This window comes from Paramisgurnus dabryanus, chromosome 21 (genome assembly GCF_030506205.2).
Source record: "Paramisgurnus dabryanus chromosome 21, PD_genome_1.1, whole genome shotgun sequence".
In the NCBI taxonomy this organism is placed as follows: Eukaryota; Metazoa; Chordata; class Actinopteri; order Cypriniformes; family Cobitidae; genus Paramisgurnus; species Paramisgurnus dabryanus.
The window spans coordinates 1,363,733-1,379,438 of NC_133357.1; the positions used below are offsets into that span (position 1 = coordinate 1,363,733).

The following is a 15,706-nucleotide window of genomic DNA, read 5'->3' on the forward strand; positions in this document are numbered from 1 at the left end:
CGGGCACGTTCTTGACAGGTTTTCCATAAGGCAAAAAAAAAAAACATTTCTTTGGCCAAAAGTATGTTTTAAATTATGCTAAATACATTTTGTTGAAGGTAAAGCTTAAATAAACATATTTTTGAATTTTGAAACTCTAGTAAGTTTAACCTTCATATATTTACATATATTTCAAAATGTATTTCAGGGGCAACAAATACATTTCTAATTTTACCACCCATACATAAAAATATATTTTCCCTGACCAAAATATAAAAGTTTGCATAAAATGTATAAAGTATAAAATTATAAGTATATTTTTGCAGTTGAAAACAAATATTTAACCTTTTCAAACCTACAAATAAATTCTGAAAACTTTAAAATGAGAACAACAAAAATTTGTGACCAAGCAGTTTTTATACCTTAAAAATGAATATGTATTGCTTGACATAGCATTCAGATTCAGACTAAATTAAATTAGGTTTGTGTTAGGAAAACAAAACAAAACAGGTAAGCTTCAAGGTAAGTTATTTAATCATTGCAATGACATGGTAAAGGGTCACAACAGACAACAACTCACTTCTTTACAGTCTTGGTCTAGTTTGCTTTTAGCACTTATCACAACTATCTTTTCAAATGCAGTGCAATGTTTCTCCCCTTTACCTCATCTAAAGGCTTAGTACATCAGTGGTCATATCCAAAAGAAAAAAACAAACAGAAGTAAAACATGATATCTCTCAATTTATACCATAAAATAATGCTCTTGGTAATCAGTTAAAACTATACTAACATACGCAACGCTGAAAAACAAGTTGGGGGAGGACTATGATACAGTTTTAGAAAGGAACATACATAATGCCCGATGCTGCCAGCTTCATCTCCCGCCAGTGACGTCATGTGCATTTGTGGCAGTGTCTCAGGAATCAAGACTCGAGAACCTCATATCATGCCTGAACAGTCATGAAGAGTCAAGTCGATCTGAGCTGGCTTAACAAGGAATTAACAAGTAACCAATCAATTGACTTGAAACAGCCAATTAAATAAACCAAAAATACCAGGATGGCAGTATCAATTCATTTCTTCCCATCCATACCTAACAACATCATGCCAAGTTTTGAGATCATACATTAAACAGTTTCTTTATAAACAAGGTGACAGCGTATGAGAAAGGCACCGCCTACTTTACGTTCAACAATTTCTTATAAAAGATGTATTGCATTTTTTTTTACACTTGAAATCTCTGGGCCAACCGTATATCCTTGGCTGCTATTGACAAGTCCCTCGACTGTGACTTAACTTTCATCTTTCTTCAGTTTTGTTTATAAAGAGAGTTTTCTTTGAGGCTTGTGGACTGCATATCACATGGGGGTCTAAATATTCAGGGGGTGATATCCAGACAGGTGACATTTAATAATACTGTATTTAATACCGGCTAAATCGCTCATCGCAAGTCAGGAAAGGCTTTAGCACATTACAACTATAAGACTAAATCATTTTTCAGTTTAAAAAGCAACAAAGCAAAGAAATGCAGATAAAGCAAGATTTCTTAGATTTTTGAGAGAGGGGGGGAAATGAAAAAGGGTCAGATGCCTTTTTCCTTTTCCATGATTGCCTCCACTACTATTCCGAGCAAAGCGATCTGCGGCGCGGTCCGGGAAGTGTGGAGTGTCGGGGTTGTGGGTTGAATCTTAGGAAAGACAGAGGGCTCTGTTCGCTCCCCCACATATCCTTTGTTGTCACTTTAAAATGATGTGATAGCCATCATTTGTTTCAGCTGCAAAATCATAAAAAAAGTTGAGGTTACAAAGCACAGGGTATTACAAATACGGTTAAACCGTAATACTCCCAAATAACTGGCATGCTCGTACCTTTCATTGTGTCCAGGACAAAACATATCTCATCTTGAAAGTTCTGAATCATCTATTTGAACAAGAATTTAAATGTCACATTAATGTAAATACTTTCCCATAACAAAAACAGTGCATAGTATAAGCAGGCGAATTTGGACGCAGCATATGTTTAAAGAATAGCTCACTGATAATGTTTATTCAATTAGGGTAATTAAAAACATTAAGAAACCTATACAAAAATGTATTGATTTGCGTAATTAAAGCACACAAAGAGCTCACCTCATCACTGACTAGCACATGGATACCAGTGGGCCCTTGTTTGAAGATTTGACTGATCTGGCGTGGAGAAATGCTGAAGAGCTGAGCCAACTTCTCTGTCAGCTCCACGGCTGTTAACTCCTCCAGATAGACAGCGTGATACACTAAACAGACAACAACGATTAAAGGAAAGAATGAGACACGGGGCAACAGATTATTACATTTAAAAATAATGCTGAAAAGGAAAGACAATCAAAACACAGGCTATCCAAGTATCATAAATGCTATCCGGAAATTTAAAGAACTTGACAACATGAAATCAATATTCATCCTTTTTCCTTTATAGATGTCCCTGCTTTTATTGTGCATGATGCATCAGTGCACTCTATTTTTAAAGAATAAAGGGTTTGTTTTAATCAATATGTAACAATTTTGCTTTTCGCTTGCTTTTTGACATAAGGCCGAGCAGTTGAAGAAAAACAACATTAACTCTTTCACCATCAGAGATTTTTTTTAAAAGTTGCCAGACAGCATTTTTTATGATTTTCACAATCGTGAAAGTCTTCTTTAAATATAAAAACATACAATATATCAAATGAAAGAACATACCCTCTGCTTTCAAATGAAAATATGGGTAGGTTTCTTGAAAAATACAAAATTTTGGACAAAAAGCTTAGATAATTGCATTTTTGTAAAGGACTTTTGTTAGAGATCATACAATGAGTTTTTACTGTTTTTGAATCACTGGATGCTTTAGTGTTTTATAAGTTGGGTAAGAGTGCCATCTAGTGTAAAAACGGAAATATGGATTGACGTAAAAACTCGTCATTGGCAGGGAAGTGTTTTCTCTTAATTGATGAGAAAACTTGTCAATGGTGAGGAAAGAGTTAAATAAAAAAACGCCACAGTTTTTCAATATATTACTATGTTCTTACCTCAACTTAGAAAAAATGAATACATACCTATCTTTTTTCAATGCGTGCACTCAATCTTTGTACAGCACATCCTGAATGTGTTAGCATTTAGCCTAGCCCCATTCATTCCTTAGGATCCAAACGGGGATGAATTTAGAAGCCACCAAACACTTCCATGTTTTCCCTATTTAAAGAGTAGTTACACCAGTAAGTATGGTGGCACAAAATAAACCGTGGCGCTTTTTTAAGCGTATAAAAAATGAGAACTATATTGTATGGAGGAACTTCGACCTCGGGCGCAGTAATATTGACAGAAGTTTGAGCGAGAGGGGGAGGATTTAGGAGTGATGTTACTGCGTGCCGAGGTCAAAGTGCTACAAACTAAGTGCTCTTCTGCCATACAATATAGTTCTCATTTTTGATCTGTTTAAAAAATCGACACGTTTTATTTTGTGCCACCATACTTACTTGTGTAACCACTCATGTAACAGTCTTTAAATAGGGAAAACATGGAAGTGTTTGGTGGCTTCTAAATTCATTCCTGTTTGGATCCTAAGGAATGAATGGGGCTAGGCTAAATGCTAACACATTCAAGACGCGGTGTACAAAGATTAAGTGCACGCATTGAAAAAAGATAGGTATGTATTAATTTGTCTAAGTTGAGGTAAGAATATAGTAAAATATTGAAAAACGGTGGTGTTTTCCTTTAAGAACTATCTCAACATTTTTCAAAAGATCATGTGAAGTAACAAGTTCATCAATTAAATGCTAATGGGTACAATTCCTGCCTGAAATTCATTTTCTCATTAATATGTCATGTTTTTGATGTTAATGCTTAATGTTAGACCTTTACGAAGAATTAGAGCCCTGCAAGCCCGTCGGGGCCCGACAGGCTAAGCCTATTTGGGCCGGGCTTGGGCCGTTTTGTTTTTACAAACCGGGCTTGGGTCGGGCTTATTTTAGCATCTCTCCTCTTTGTGTGTGTGTGTTTGCATGTGTAGCAGAGACAGCGCGCATCTGAGAGTGCGCGTCCGAGAGAGCGCGCATCAAAGAGCGCGCGCATCAGAGAGAGCTTAAAAGTGATTGATATTGGTCTCGGGTCAGGTCGGGTTCGGGCTGAAAAAATTGCAGGCATTGTCGGGCTGGGGTCGGGTAGGGCTTGAACACTACGGGCCATGGCCGGGTTAGGGCTGTAGTTTTTGGCCCGTGCAGGGCTCTACGAAGAATTCCTGTTATTCTGTTATGGTCAATGTATAAAAGTGTTGAAGGTATAAACACACACCGAAGAAAGTGCTGTTGGATCCATCTCCGTTCTCATGTTTCTGCTGCTGTTCACGAGCCTGCTGGGATTCCTGACACACGTAAATGGTAAGTCTGGGACGGACAACCCTATACAGGAACATACAAACACATATAGACAGATTCAATGGCAACAACATAAACAAACTGCTTTTGACTTGCAAAGAAACAATAAAACACAGTCCTTCTAGAGTAGATTATTTCTGATAACAAGCTAAATAAATTACCTATGTTCAAATCATAGCTGAAGCATCTCAACTACTACACCGCTTTTTTGTAATAGTGGATACTTTATGCACATACAAGAGAATATTGTATATAGCATTGAAAACCCTTACCGTCCTTTTAGTGCATTAAAAAGCCGAATGCCATCGGCAGGTCCACAGATCTGAATGACGTCTTCTCGGGTCAGTTTGAGCATGTCGGCCCCTGAAACCAGCCAAAGATGATCAATACACTTACATCACTGTATCATGTTATTTTATGCTATACAAAATGTCATATGAAATTACTAGGCCTATTACAATATATTAAAAAAATACATTACATTAAAATTCTGTATGAGATTGCTTTTAGATAGGAGCTAATGTGTCATCTTAATGATGTAAAGACACCGTATAGTTATTAGAATTTTAAATGTAAGAGCTGTATTCGATGTGATGCACATTCATACGTCCCCGATCGTCCCTTTACCCGAAAAGTTTGAGAAGAGACGGCAGAACGGTGAAAATCGGTTTCTATGGAGCCACTGCTGTGCTTCCTGTGGTGTTGCCGTGGGCAACAGGTTCTGTTTGTTTGGGGGCAAAGAGAAAGGACAAAAGAGGCTTTAGCACACTGACCATAAAGCGATCATCATTTGTCTCTTTTTCCATTTCCACACAGACACACCCCTTAAAATGACCTTGACATTTCCCTAATCGTCTGCCTATAGTTTGTTACCATTTTTAATAGGAATTAAAAAAAAACTTTTCATACCAACCAAGTTTTGCTCTTGGTGAAACACATTTCATTATCAACATAATCATATGAGCAAATAAATGCATGTACCTGGTTGCTTTCACTGTCTCTTGTAAGTAGATGGAACGACAACTGTAAGGCAGAACGTCTCTCAATTTTAAAATCTCAGATTTACCAAAACCTCCACAAAACCTTTAGTGTTATTGACGTGTGATGAGGAAGCATGGGCAGATAAGGGGACTTACATGAACAGAAACCTCAAAATGTGTTAAACTTGCTTTATAAATAATAAAACTTTACAACAGTACAATATTTGGGATCTTTAAACAAATGTTAGAGGTTAATTTGAAAAAAAAAGGAAGAAAATATTACAGACCAAAAGGGGGCAGAACCATTATAAATAATGTTTAGCCCCAAATTTAGCCAATTATTGCAATAACTTAAAAAAAACATATAAAAGGTTTGTAACAATGCATTCAAAATGTGTAAATGAGAAGCTCAGATGCAAAAGCCACTAAACGCCACCCCCACCAAAACATATATTGATATTAAACCCTCTCAGAACGTATTATATGTTCATCAAATACTTTCGCTTCAAATCAGATTAATTCAGAAATACTGCTTTGTAGGCAGAATCCATTAAGAGAAAACATGTGAGACGCACTTAGAGGTTTTTGCATCCGAACTCTTCATATATTCTAAATGTCACCCATATACACAACCATTCAAAAATTTAGACACACCTGAAAATTTCTGTTAATTATAAAGATACTTTGATCTAAAGGCTTACACTTAAATGCTTAAAAAGTAGTTTTGTAGACACTACAAATTGTTTTTATGTATGAATTTTGAATGTGTACATATAAACCTCTTAAGTTCAAAAAAGGAAAGATAGCGATAATCGAAGGAGACACAGGTAACAAGCACAAACACACATGGGAATTCCTTCAACACTAAAAAATGTCTGTCATCATGAGACAATGCCCACACCCTGCATCCGAAAATCGCATACTGTGAAAGTACGTACTGAATTCTAGACGGTTTCATCGGACGCACGTGATACACGTCTGGATCCGAACTTTACTTCCGGTTTCGTTTTTTTAATGGTCTGACTAGTTGCTAAACTGATATCTTGAACAAATTCCTCGTCGAAAATAACGAATGTTTTGGTCTCCTAGGTAATCTATGTGTTGTTTATTTGCTTGTTATATAAATAAACTACGTTTAAAGTACTTTGTTGTTATTTATTATAAGCAGAGTTTACCGGAAGTTACGTGCGGACCGCGACAGCCACTTGTTTATGTTGTTACTGCTGAAACCGTCTATAGGAACTACCTACTTAGCGACCGTTAAAACAGTACATTCGTCGGACGCCGTGAATGGTGACGTGATTACACGTCTGGTCCGAACTTTACTTCCAGTTTCTGTTTGTTAAATGGTCTGACTAGTTTCTGAAACTGAACTCTTACTTTGGGTTTACACCAGATGCGAGTTCAACAAATTTGCGCGAGTAGATTACATACAAAGTCAATGCAAAGACGCGATCAGACGCTTCCTCAACTCGAGTGAAAAATTCACATGACACAAAGTTAAATCACGCGAATAATCTAGAGTGAGTAACACGATGCCCCGCGTTTGGTGTGTACGTAGCATTACGATACGTTTACACAGGGCGTAAGCTTTAACGCTTCCCATTCACTTTTAATGATGAATTGAATTGTTTTAAATAACTGAATTGTGGATCCGTCAGCGACGCGTCACTGCCGTTGCTCGCGGCAGAAGTTAAACATTTCTCAACTTTTCAAGTGGCTACGCGTGCGTCAGCCAATCAGATCGCCTTATGCAAATATCCAAGGCAGAGCCAGCCAATTAGGTTTCTGGAAGACCGGAGCATGTGTAGCTTCAGAGAAGCCTTCCGTCGAGTGTTAACGCTTCTGTCCTGTGTGAATGTACCGTTAAACAAATACCTCATCGAAAATAACAAATGTTTTGGTTTCCTAGGAAATCTACCTGTTGTTTGTTTTGCTCATTATATAAATAAACTACACTAGTCAACATTTGAAGTGGATCAAAACTTTTCCTAAAAGTTGTCTTAAAGCCAATACCCAATACCCATTCTTGTCTTAGGACAACTTTGATGAACGTTTTTGATTCACTTCAAATGTTGACTACTATACTTTAAAAGGACTTTGTTGTTTTATTCTTATCAGAGTTTACCGGAAGTAACGTGTTGACCACGAAAGCCGTTGGTTTATGTTGTTACTGCTGAAATCGCCTATAGTATGAATATGAAATTCGGACATACTACATCCAGCATGTTGATACATCAAGTGACGTACATCGTCGTCATAACAACAAATGAGCCATTAATTTGGATGATGTTAAAGGGATAGTTCGGCCAAAAATGATATTAAACCCATGATTTACTCACCCCCAAGCTGTCCGAGTTGCATATGTTCATCGTTTTTCAGACAAACACATTTTCGGATATTTTAGAAAATGTTTTAGATCTTTCACTTGATTAAATGTAATGTTACGGGGTCCACGACCTTCAAGTCCAAAAAAGTGTGTCCATCCTTCACAAATTAAATCCAAACGGCTCCTTTATTAACGAAAATAAATACCTTCCGGTAGCGCCGCCATCTAAGTCGCGTCCACATTCAGGATGAGAGCTTACGCAGCCTACGGAGGCTACTCTGCTGCTGCTCTGTACCCCCGCCCTCCGAATTTGTCATACGTCACTAAGAAAAGTGCGTACACTACGCTAATACTCTCTCCTGAATACAGAGGAGTCTAAGATGGCGGCGCTACCAGAAGGTATTTATTTACGTTAATAAAGTTTTAAATATGGATATTTCTACAACAACACCGCGCGGATTACCCTCAGAAGACCTTTGTTTATCATCCTGGAGCCGTTTGGATTTAATTTGTGAAGGATGGACGCACTTTAAAATCATGGGTTTAATATCATTTTTGGCCAAACTATCCCTTTAAACAAGCACAATTTAACACCAAGGAACAGCTCTTTTCCTTATGTATTTACATTTGAATAAATGTTTTCCGACATTTTTTCTGATGTTGACTCTTCTTCTTGTTTGGTTGACTCCTCAACCAAATATTTGGTTAGTATTATACTTATTGGTTCTTCCCAACACCAAATAGCTGGAAGAAATCTAAAATGCAAGCCAAACCAAAGCTCGGGTTATAGGAGGTTAAAGATTTGATTACTTCGATACTATTGTAGACAGTACTAATAAGTATGTGTGTCCAAACTCTTGACTGGTACTGTGTATATATATATATATATATATAAACACACAACTGAATTCAACAAAGTACAAAACTACAAGCAACATATTCTCTGATGTATGAATGGACATGCACAAGTATCACAGCAACAAACCACAGCAGCTTACAGTTGCAGGAATGTGAGTGGAAATGAGGGTTTTTCTTATATTATTCATGTAAATGGATGCAAAGAAACTATGAATCATACACACACACACACACACAAAATGCTAAAGATCAGCTAACTGTTTCTATTCATTCATTCCCAACAGGTATAAAGTCAGTGGGGTTCAAAATAGTCTGAGTCCACAATACCCCCCCCCCAAAAAGAAAACCAAATGTTACCAAGATGCATCACTGGTATTTATATGAATGGGGAAATGGGAACAGTCAGTATGGCTGCTCTAGTCCCACCATTCATTAAAAAGAGCCAATCATCAACCGTTAAAGAATGACATCCTCTAGGGGAGGGACTTCTGAAAGGTCTTGCTTTTGCAAGATCTGGAGGCATTGCAAATATGGAGGTGCAGCAACTTCCTTAAATAGACTTGTGTAACACAAAGATAGAAAGCATGCTAATGTGCTAATATTTTTTATAAAAAACTAAATTAGTGGACTCAGACTTTTGAACACCACTGTATGTCAAACTTACTGTCATTCAAATCAAATCCCAAAGAAACAAAGATTTACTAATTTGCAGCAAATATTAAATATGTTGAAATGTTATTAAAAAAGGATGAGCACCAAACATACATGGGGATGAATGCATTTCATTCAAACAGCTGATCTAAAATCAGTTTTGCTTTTCTTATCTCCATGCACATATACTGCTATGGGTACTAGACCTACGACACAACTATTACAGTTTCATATTTATAACAAAATCCTATGAAACAATGAAAAAGGAAGGGGCTAAACGAACACTTACATCTGCTAATTGTGCAACAGGCTCCGGCTGATGATTGGGTGAACCATTTCTAAAAAGGGCGGGGATGAAAAGAACACAAATGAAAGCCAGAAAATGGTCACAAATGAAATGGTAGATCACGGAGATCTTAAAGAGATAGTTCACCCAAAAATTATTATATTTACTCACCATAAAGTTGTTACAAACCTGTATACATTTATTTGTTTTGCTGAACACAAAGGAAGATATTTCATAATGAAGCAGGAAACAGAAGCACCATTGACTTCCATAGTACGAAAGAAAAATATCATGAAAGTCAGTGGTGCTCTAAAACAGTTTGGTTAGAAACACTGCTCAAAATATCTGTGTTCAGCAAAACAATAAATGTATACACGTTTTTAAAAACTTGACAGTGAGTAAATGACAGAAAAATCATTTTTGGTAAACTATCCCTTTAATCATAGATGCTATAAAATCTCAAATCTATTTGCAATTTCTCTGTTTGTAAACATTACCTACCCTTCAATTACAGGAAAGCTGTTTTGGGAGCTGTTAAAACCTGGTGATGGGGAATTGTTGACGTATGTAATCTCAGGCCATGGAGAGCACTGTTTAAATAAACATACTTAATATTATTGCATATCAAAATCAGGTGATAGAGAAAACGGCACCAGAATTGCACAGTAATATCAGGATCTGTTCAATAATTGATTCCATGTGGACATACAGTCCTCCACAAATTTATTAGACCACCTGTCTTATTCACAAATGTGGACTCTTTCTATTTTAGAGAGTTCACAATTTTGAAAAGAAGTACTTTTTGTACCGAAGATGCACACCAGTATTATAGTTTGGTAAGATATACATGTAAAAACTACTTAACATCCTAATACAGGGTTTCCCACACCTTAGTTAACTTCAAATTCAAGGACCTTTCAAGGACTTTCCAGGTGCAATACCCTCAAATTCAAATACTAAATGTGTGGCACATTTCAAGTGAGAGCAAGGTTACATCGTGTTACCTTTTAAGATACATTGTTACAGTTCCCTTTCGAGGGAACTCGCGCTGCGTCACTGCGGTGATACTTTGGGGACGCCTCCAGGGGTAAGTGTGTTTGAATGTGTAAATCAAATTCAACCAATAGTGAGGCTTAACGACAAAGACAGTGTGACGCGGGAGCCAGGAAGTATATCGCTATCTGAAATATTGCCAAAGACGGTGTTACAGGGACGCAGGAAGTATGGCGGGGAGACGCAGCGTCTCATTCCCTTCTCAGGGAACAACAGTTACATACCTAACCCCAGACGTTTTCATGTGTCAAACACAACTATGCAAAAAAGCATTTTTGTATGAATCAACATTCGCATACAGAAGATATAAGCAGCATTTAAAGCTAACAGTTTAGCACGTGTGCTTAAAAAGTCTAGAATTTTTATGATATTATCCTACACTACACAGGGAATAATAGGGATTTGTTTCCTAGAAAACTTCTTGCATAAAATAGATTCAAGCACTTTCAATGACCTGTATCTATGTATGGATATTTTCAAAAACTTCCCCAGGGCCTTACATTTTTTTCCCAGATTCACAAACTTTCAAGGATTTCAAGGACCCGTGGGAACCCTGTAATATTACTTGGGGCTAGTCCCATACCTGTAAACATTGGGATTTGAAAATAAGGGAAATTTTACTGCCCTACGAGGTTACACATACAGTTGGATTAACCAATAAAGAAAAAAAATATTTTGTTAATCACAATAGTGTTCGTTAAGGGCAGCTATGGCACAAACCTTTCATGGGGCGGTGGTCTAATAAATTTGTTAAGCAGTGTACATTTAAACCCAAGGTTTAAAATCACATGTAAAAGGGTTTGAAACACACCTCAGTGAGAATGGTTGTCTCATATGAAGGTTGGTATTTCTCCTTTTCCTGTGGTGCCCGTTTTTCCATTTTTTCTCGGTCTGTCTTTTGTTTTCTGTCTGCTCCTTTAGGCTAAAAAAAACATCATTTTACTATTAATTAATTTCCAAAGAAACAATGTTTTAATAATACAGGCATCACATTGTAAATGCTTATCATCAGTAAAAACCTTGGCCCACCTTAAAGACTTTGATTTGGCAACTGGCGGAGTGGAGGTGTTCGGTGTATTCTCCAGCCTCGTTCTCCTTAAAAGTGTCAATCTGAATACGAAACGGCACTCCCTTTTCTCCTCCGTGCTTGCGCATAGTGAATTCTGTGCTTATACAGTGAACCTGAAACAAGCAGGGAAATATTAATATAATCCCAGACGTTGTGGTTACAGCTGGTACTGGGTATAAGACAGGACTTGGTGTATAATACTTTTTAAGGTATTGTTTGAGTGATTTAGTAGTATATACAGCGGGGAAAATAAGTATTTGACACATCAGCATTTTTATCAGTAAGGGGATTTCTAAGTGGGCTATTGACACAATTAGGACTAAAGCAGCTGATATCAATTAGTACTGATAGGGGGCCGAGTTTCTCTCTCAGTACTGATTTCAGGTGATCTCCTGGCTTTATATGCAGTTTCGCACCTTGTTCTCTTATTCAATAATTATTCCCTGTGTCATTTCATTTTATTTATTATGACTCAACTTGTATACTTAAATGTTCTGATTTCTTTGTATGAATTCAATATTTGACTAGATGGCTACATCTGGTTGAAATACTGTGTCAATAGCCCACTTAGAAATCCCCTTACTGATAAAAATGCTGATGTGTCAAATACTTATTTTTCCCCGGGGTATGTTTGACAAATCACTTTGCTGTTATTCCTTGCTTTTGTATTGGATAAAAGTGTCTGCTAAATTGTCTGTAAATGTATTTGGTCTATATTCTAGTTTATATATATATATGCCTTAATACCACTAATAACATAATAGATCAGTATAATGAAGGAGAGATAGAGAAAGTGCACGTTTGATATTTTATTAGGAACTGTTATGTCACAAAATTTTGTTTCGGACAAATGCACACACTAGGTAAAAAGATAAAAAATAACTTCCTAGTGTGATGGTGTGATTTACTAGAAGTGAAAAAGTAATGTCTGGGAAAGTTGGTTCATGATACCTGAATAAACACAGAGGTCCTCTTTGAGGGGTCCCAAAGGAATTCCACTGTGTTTAGTTGTGTAGGGTTTGCCCTGGGATCGACCACTCCCACGGACATCGGGATATCTGGGAAGAATTTCCAAGCAAGCTTGTTATTCATCTGTTGCAACTTTGTTGTGTCTGCTAGAATTTTCTCCCATCCGAGAATCATATAACACTGCCACGTGATTTAAATAATCCGACTTTCCACTCTTCAATAGGCAGTAAATTACAGTATTTACCTAAATCAAGGATTCGATCTCCCGGTCTGTTCCAACGCCAGCCCTCCAGCTGCTGATGTTCGGTGTACTGCAGGCGGCGGTCGTGAAACACGACACGGATGATGCTCTGCAGGCCACAGAAACACAAGTGACTCATCACCAGGTCCATTTCATGTATAATGCAATGACAGGCAGTTTACCCAAACGTAGATTAAGAGGGCCACTTAAAGGATTTTGAACGGCTAAAGTGACTCAGACTTGATGTCGAAATAATCCTGCATGTGGGAAGCGTGAATTATAAAGAATAAACCCATGGTCAGCAGCAAGAACAGACAGCAAAGTCTCACCTTCACCATTTTACCATTGATCTCAGGAAGTTCACTCAATTTACGATTGTCCAGCATTCGAATCTCATAAGACTGTCCTGCAGACAAAAATAGCAGAATGTTAAGTTTTCAAACCATTTTTTAAAATCTAGTTCATGTTAATTTCTGCATTTACTAATACATTTTTAAAATCAAATAGTAACTGTTAAAGGCGGGGGGCATGATTTTTGAAAAACGCTTTGGAAGAGGGAGTCGGGCCAAGTACCAAAACACACTTGTATCCAATCAGCAGTAAGGAGCGTGTTTACTAACAGACATCGTTGCCTGGGTGTCATATGTGCGTGGAGGGTCATTAAAAGAAGGTCCAGATTCAATAAGGATGGGGCGTGTTTGTTTAGGTGATTTCAAATTTAAACATTGGCTTTCAGAGATCGCCTTTAAGTAAGCGATAATGTATATGGAGCCAGTTGTTATTGCAGAAATAATCCCCGACAGTCTGATCTCTGGGGTCTTGAATCACACTTAAGGGGCTTATTTCGTGATAACAACAGGATGGGCTCTCTGTACATTATCAGAACAGATCTGTACTGAGATTAGCATCATAATGGACGAGGATTCTACAGCAAAAACATCATTATCAAAGTGAAGTGATGTTGTTTCCGTCAGCGTGAACAGACCTTGATTGAGGTAGGTGAGCGTCTCATCATGCAGTTTAACGGCAGGAGATGTGGCGGCACAAAGCACGTACTGAAAGGGAAGAATCTTATTGTCGCTTTCTGGAGGTAAATTAGACTCCTCCTGCTTAAAGATGGGTAGAGCCAGCACATCACTACAAAAACAAAGAGAAACAAAAGGATTTGAACATTTTAATGGTCTTGTTTAGCATTTTCTACATGAATATAATGTTTGCAGCAAAGTTTTTTTTGTGCGAGATAACATGCAACAATTAAACAGACACAATATGTACATTTTGAAGTTCACGGAGTACATTTCTAACGCTACTCAAACATCTAACAACTCATTACGCAGATGGCAGGAACATGTGGTTTATAACAGGCAGCTATTTTGTTACCTGGAGACCAACTGAAGGTGCTAAGCATCGTTAATCCGTCTGCCTCTCAACGTTAAAATTCATAAATATTTAAACCAAACCATTTTAAGGAATTTTATAAACTAGCAAATTAGGGCAATTTTATAGGTCACATTACCAAAACTTGAGGTACGCCTCTGTGGTACCCAAACACCCATATCTGATATCAAACCCTATAACAGCCCATTCAGCCCACACACACACAGATCTCTGCTTCTAAAAATGGTTGCTTTCTTTATGTACAAAATCAATGCAAGACAATGTAAAGATGAGCATGTGTATCTATGCAAGGTCAAATAGTGCCCAAACATTTAAAATGCCATGGAGTGACAACATAGTCTGGCCAGCCAAATAAAATAAATATTTTTAATAAGATAAAAACAGTGGTTCCCATCATCAGTCATGCATGGTTTATATATAACATGCATCATTTGTCAAACCCCACTATACTTTACTAATAATTTGACATCATTTAAAAGCAGACTCACCTCATGCTGTAAGCTCCAGCTCCAAGTTCTTGCCCGATTCCTGACAGACTGGCATCAAAATCCTGGACCAGACCAGACTCGATCACCTCATCGGCAAGGGGTAGTTTCAGAGCCCAAGCCATGGCTTTCCACCTCAATATTAAGTGAATTTATGGGAAAACTAATTCACTTGCAGTGTCCCTTTTTGGTTTATGGGTGATCACAGACACCTGTCTGAAAATAAAATACAAGCTCGTTTAAATTTGAACCCCAGTATTCAGTTAAAGCATGTATTTAAAGTATTAACTACTGTGAAATAAAGATTTAAAAAAATATATAATACAGATAAATCCACAAATGACATTCAGAAAGTGCAGATACTTCAACATTATGATCATGTATGCGTTGGTCACACTGTGTAAGTAAAGCATGGAGAAAACTTTCAAATAAAGCATATCGCTATATTTAAACAGAGACTTCATGAATGCACGTGTTATTTGACCACAAACGACATAATAAAATTAGTAATTACCCCTGACAGAGGTCAGATAGAAAATGTGGTAAAGCTCATCGTTTCACGCCATTTTTTCACGTCGTCCTCCTTACGGCAAACAACTTCGTTTTGATGCAGAAAGACAGACTGATTTCACTAACGGCTCGCGGCTACGCAGTGACAATGCGGCAAATATCTAAAGAAAATGACTTAGGTGTAGAGGTGATAAAAAACGAGTAAATAACGTCGTAAGTGTGCTATTACATGTTTGTTTATCTCTTCTATAATGTAGAAATCGCCGTACTATCCTCAGTGTTCTTCATTACTAACGACCAAAGCGGTGACGGCTCACCGGCGCCATCTATCGGCGTGGAGCAGGGCAAAGTTACCATGACAACCGCAGGATGTCCTCTAAAATATATATTTTATTATTATTATTATTATTATTATGAACAACAATTACTGATCTAAATGGGGAAGTTTCATGTACACAAAATGAAATGGTCTGGTAGTAAACCCAATTTCTTCCATTTTATCAACGAATTT

The 15,706-nt window shown here is 37.3% G+C and overlaps 1 protein-coding gene across 2 annotated transcripts; it reads right to left on the reverse strand.

Moving 5' to 3' along the window:
• Window positions 1-490: 490 nt before the first annotated feature.
• tfcp2 (transcription factor CP2) lies at window positions 491-15,494 on the reverse strand. 2 transcript variants are annotated; one of them, XM_065285391.1, is made up of 17 exons: window positions 15,200-15,494; window positions 14,689-14,901; window positions 13,788-13,939; window positions 13,132-13,208; window positions 12,806-12,911; window positions 12,544-12,650; window positions 11,553-11,705; window positions 11,335-11,445; window positions 9,972-10,060; window positions 9,474-9,522; window positions 5,348-5,389; window positions 4,994-5,087; window positions 4,639-4,729; window positions 4,284-4,390; window positions 2,109-2,251; window positions 1,848-1,899; window positions 491-1,753 (listed from the first exon to the last, which is right to left on the reverse strand). In XM_065285391.1, exons 2-17 carry the CDS (start codon window positions 14,808-14,810, stop codon window positions 1,716-1,718), a joined length of 1,533 nt encoding a protein of 510 aa, XP_065141463.1. In that variant the 5' UTR covers window positions 14,811-14,901; window positions 15,200-15,494; the 3' UTR covers window positions 491-1,715. The 2 variants fall into 2 exon arrangements, with proteins under 2 accessions (XP_065141463.1, XP_065141464.1); XM_065285392.1 differs by lacking the exon at window positions 5,348-5,389.
• Between the last annotated feature and the right edge of the window lie 212 nt (window positions 15,495-15,706).

What these genes read in the sequence shown, in the direction of transcription:
- tfcp2 (XM_065285391.1), bottom strand. Translation starts at nt 14,810, where the DNA reads ATGGCTTGGGCTCTGAAACTACCCCTTGCCGATGAGGTGATCGAGTCT. An exon ending in CTGTTGCACAATTAGCAGAT is followed by an intron (nt 5,390 to 9,473) that starts GTAAGTGTTCGT and finishes TCTGCCTTACAG; the next exon opens with TTGTCGTTCCATCTACTTAC. An exon ending in TGTCCTGGACACAATGAAAG is followed by an intron (nt 1,754 to 1,847) that starts GTACGAGCATGC and finishes ATGATTTTGCAG; the next exon opens with CTGAAACAAATGATGGCTAT.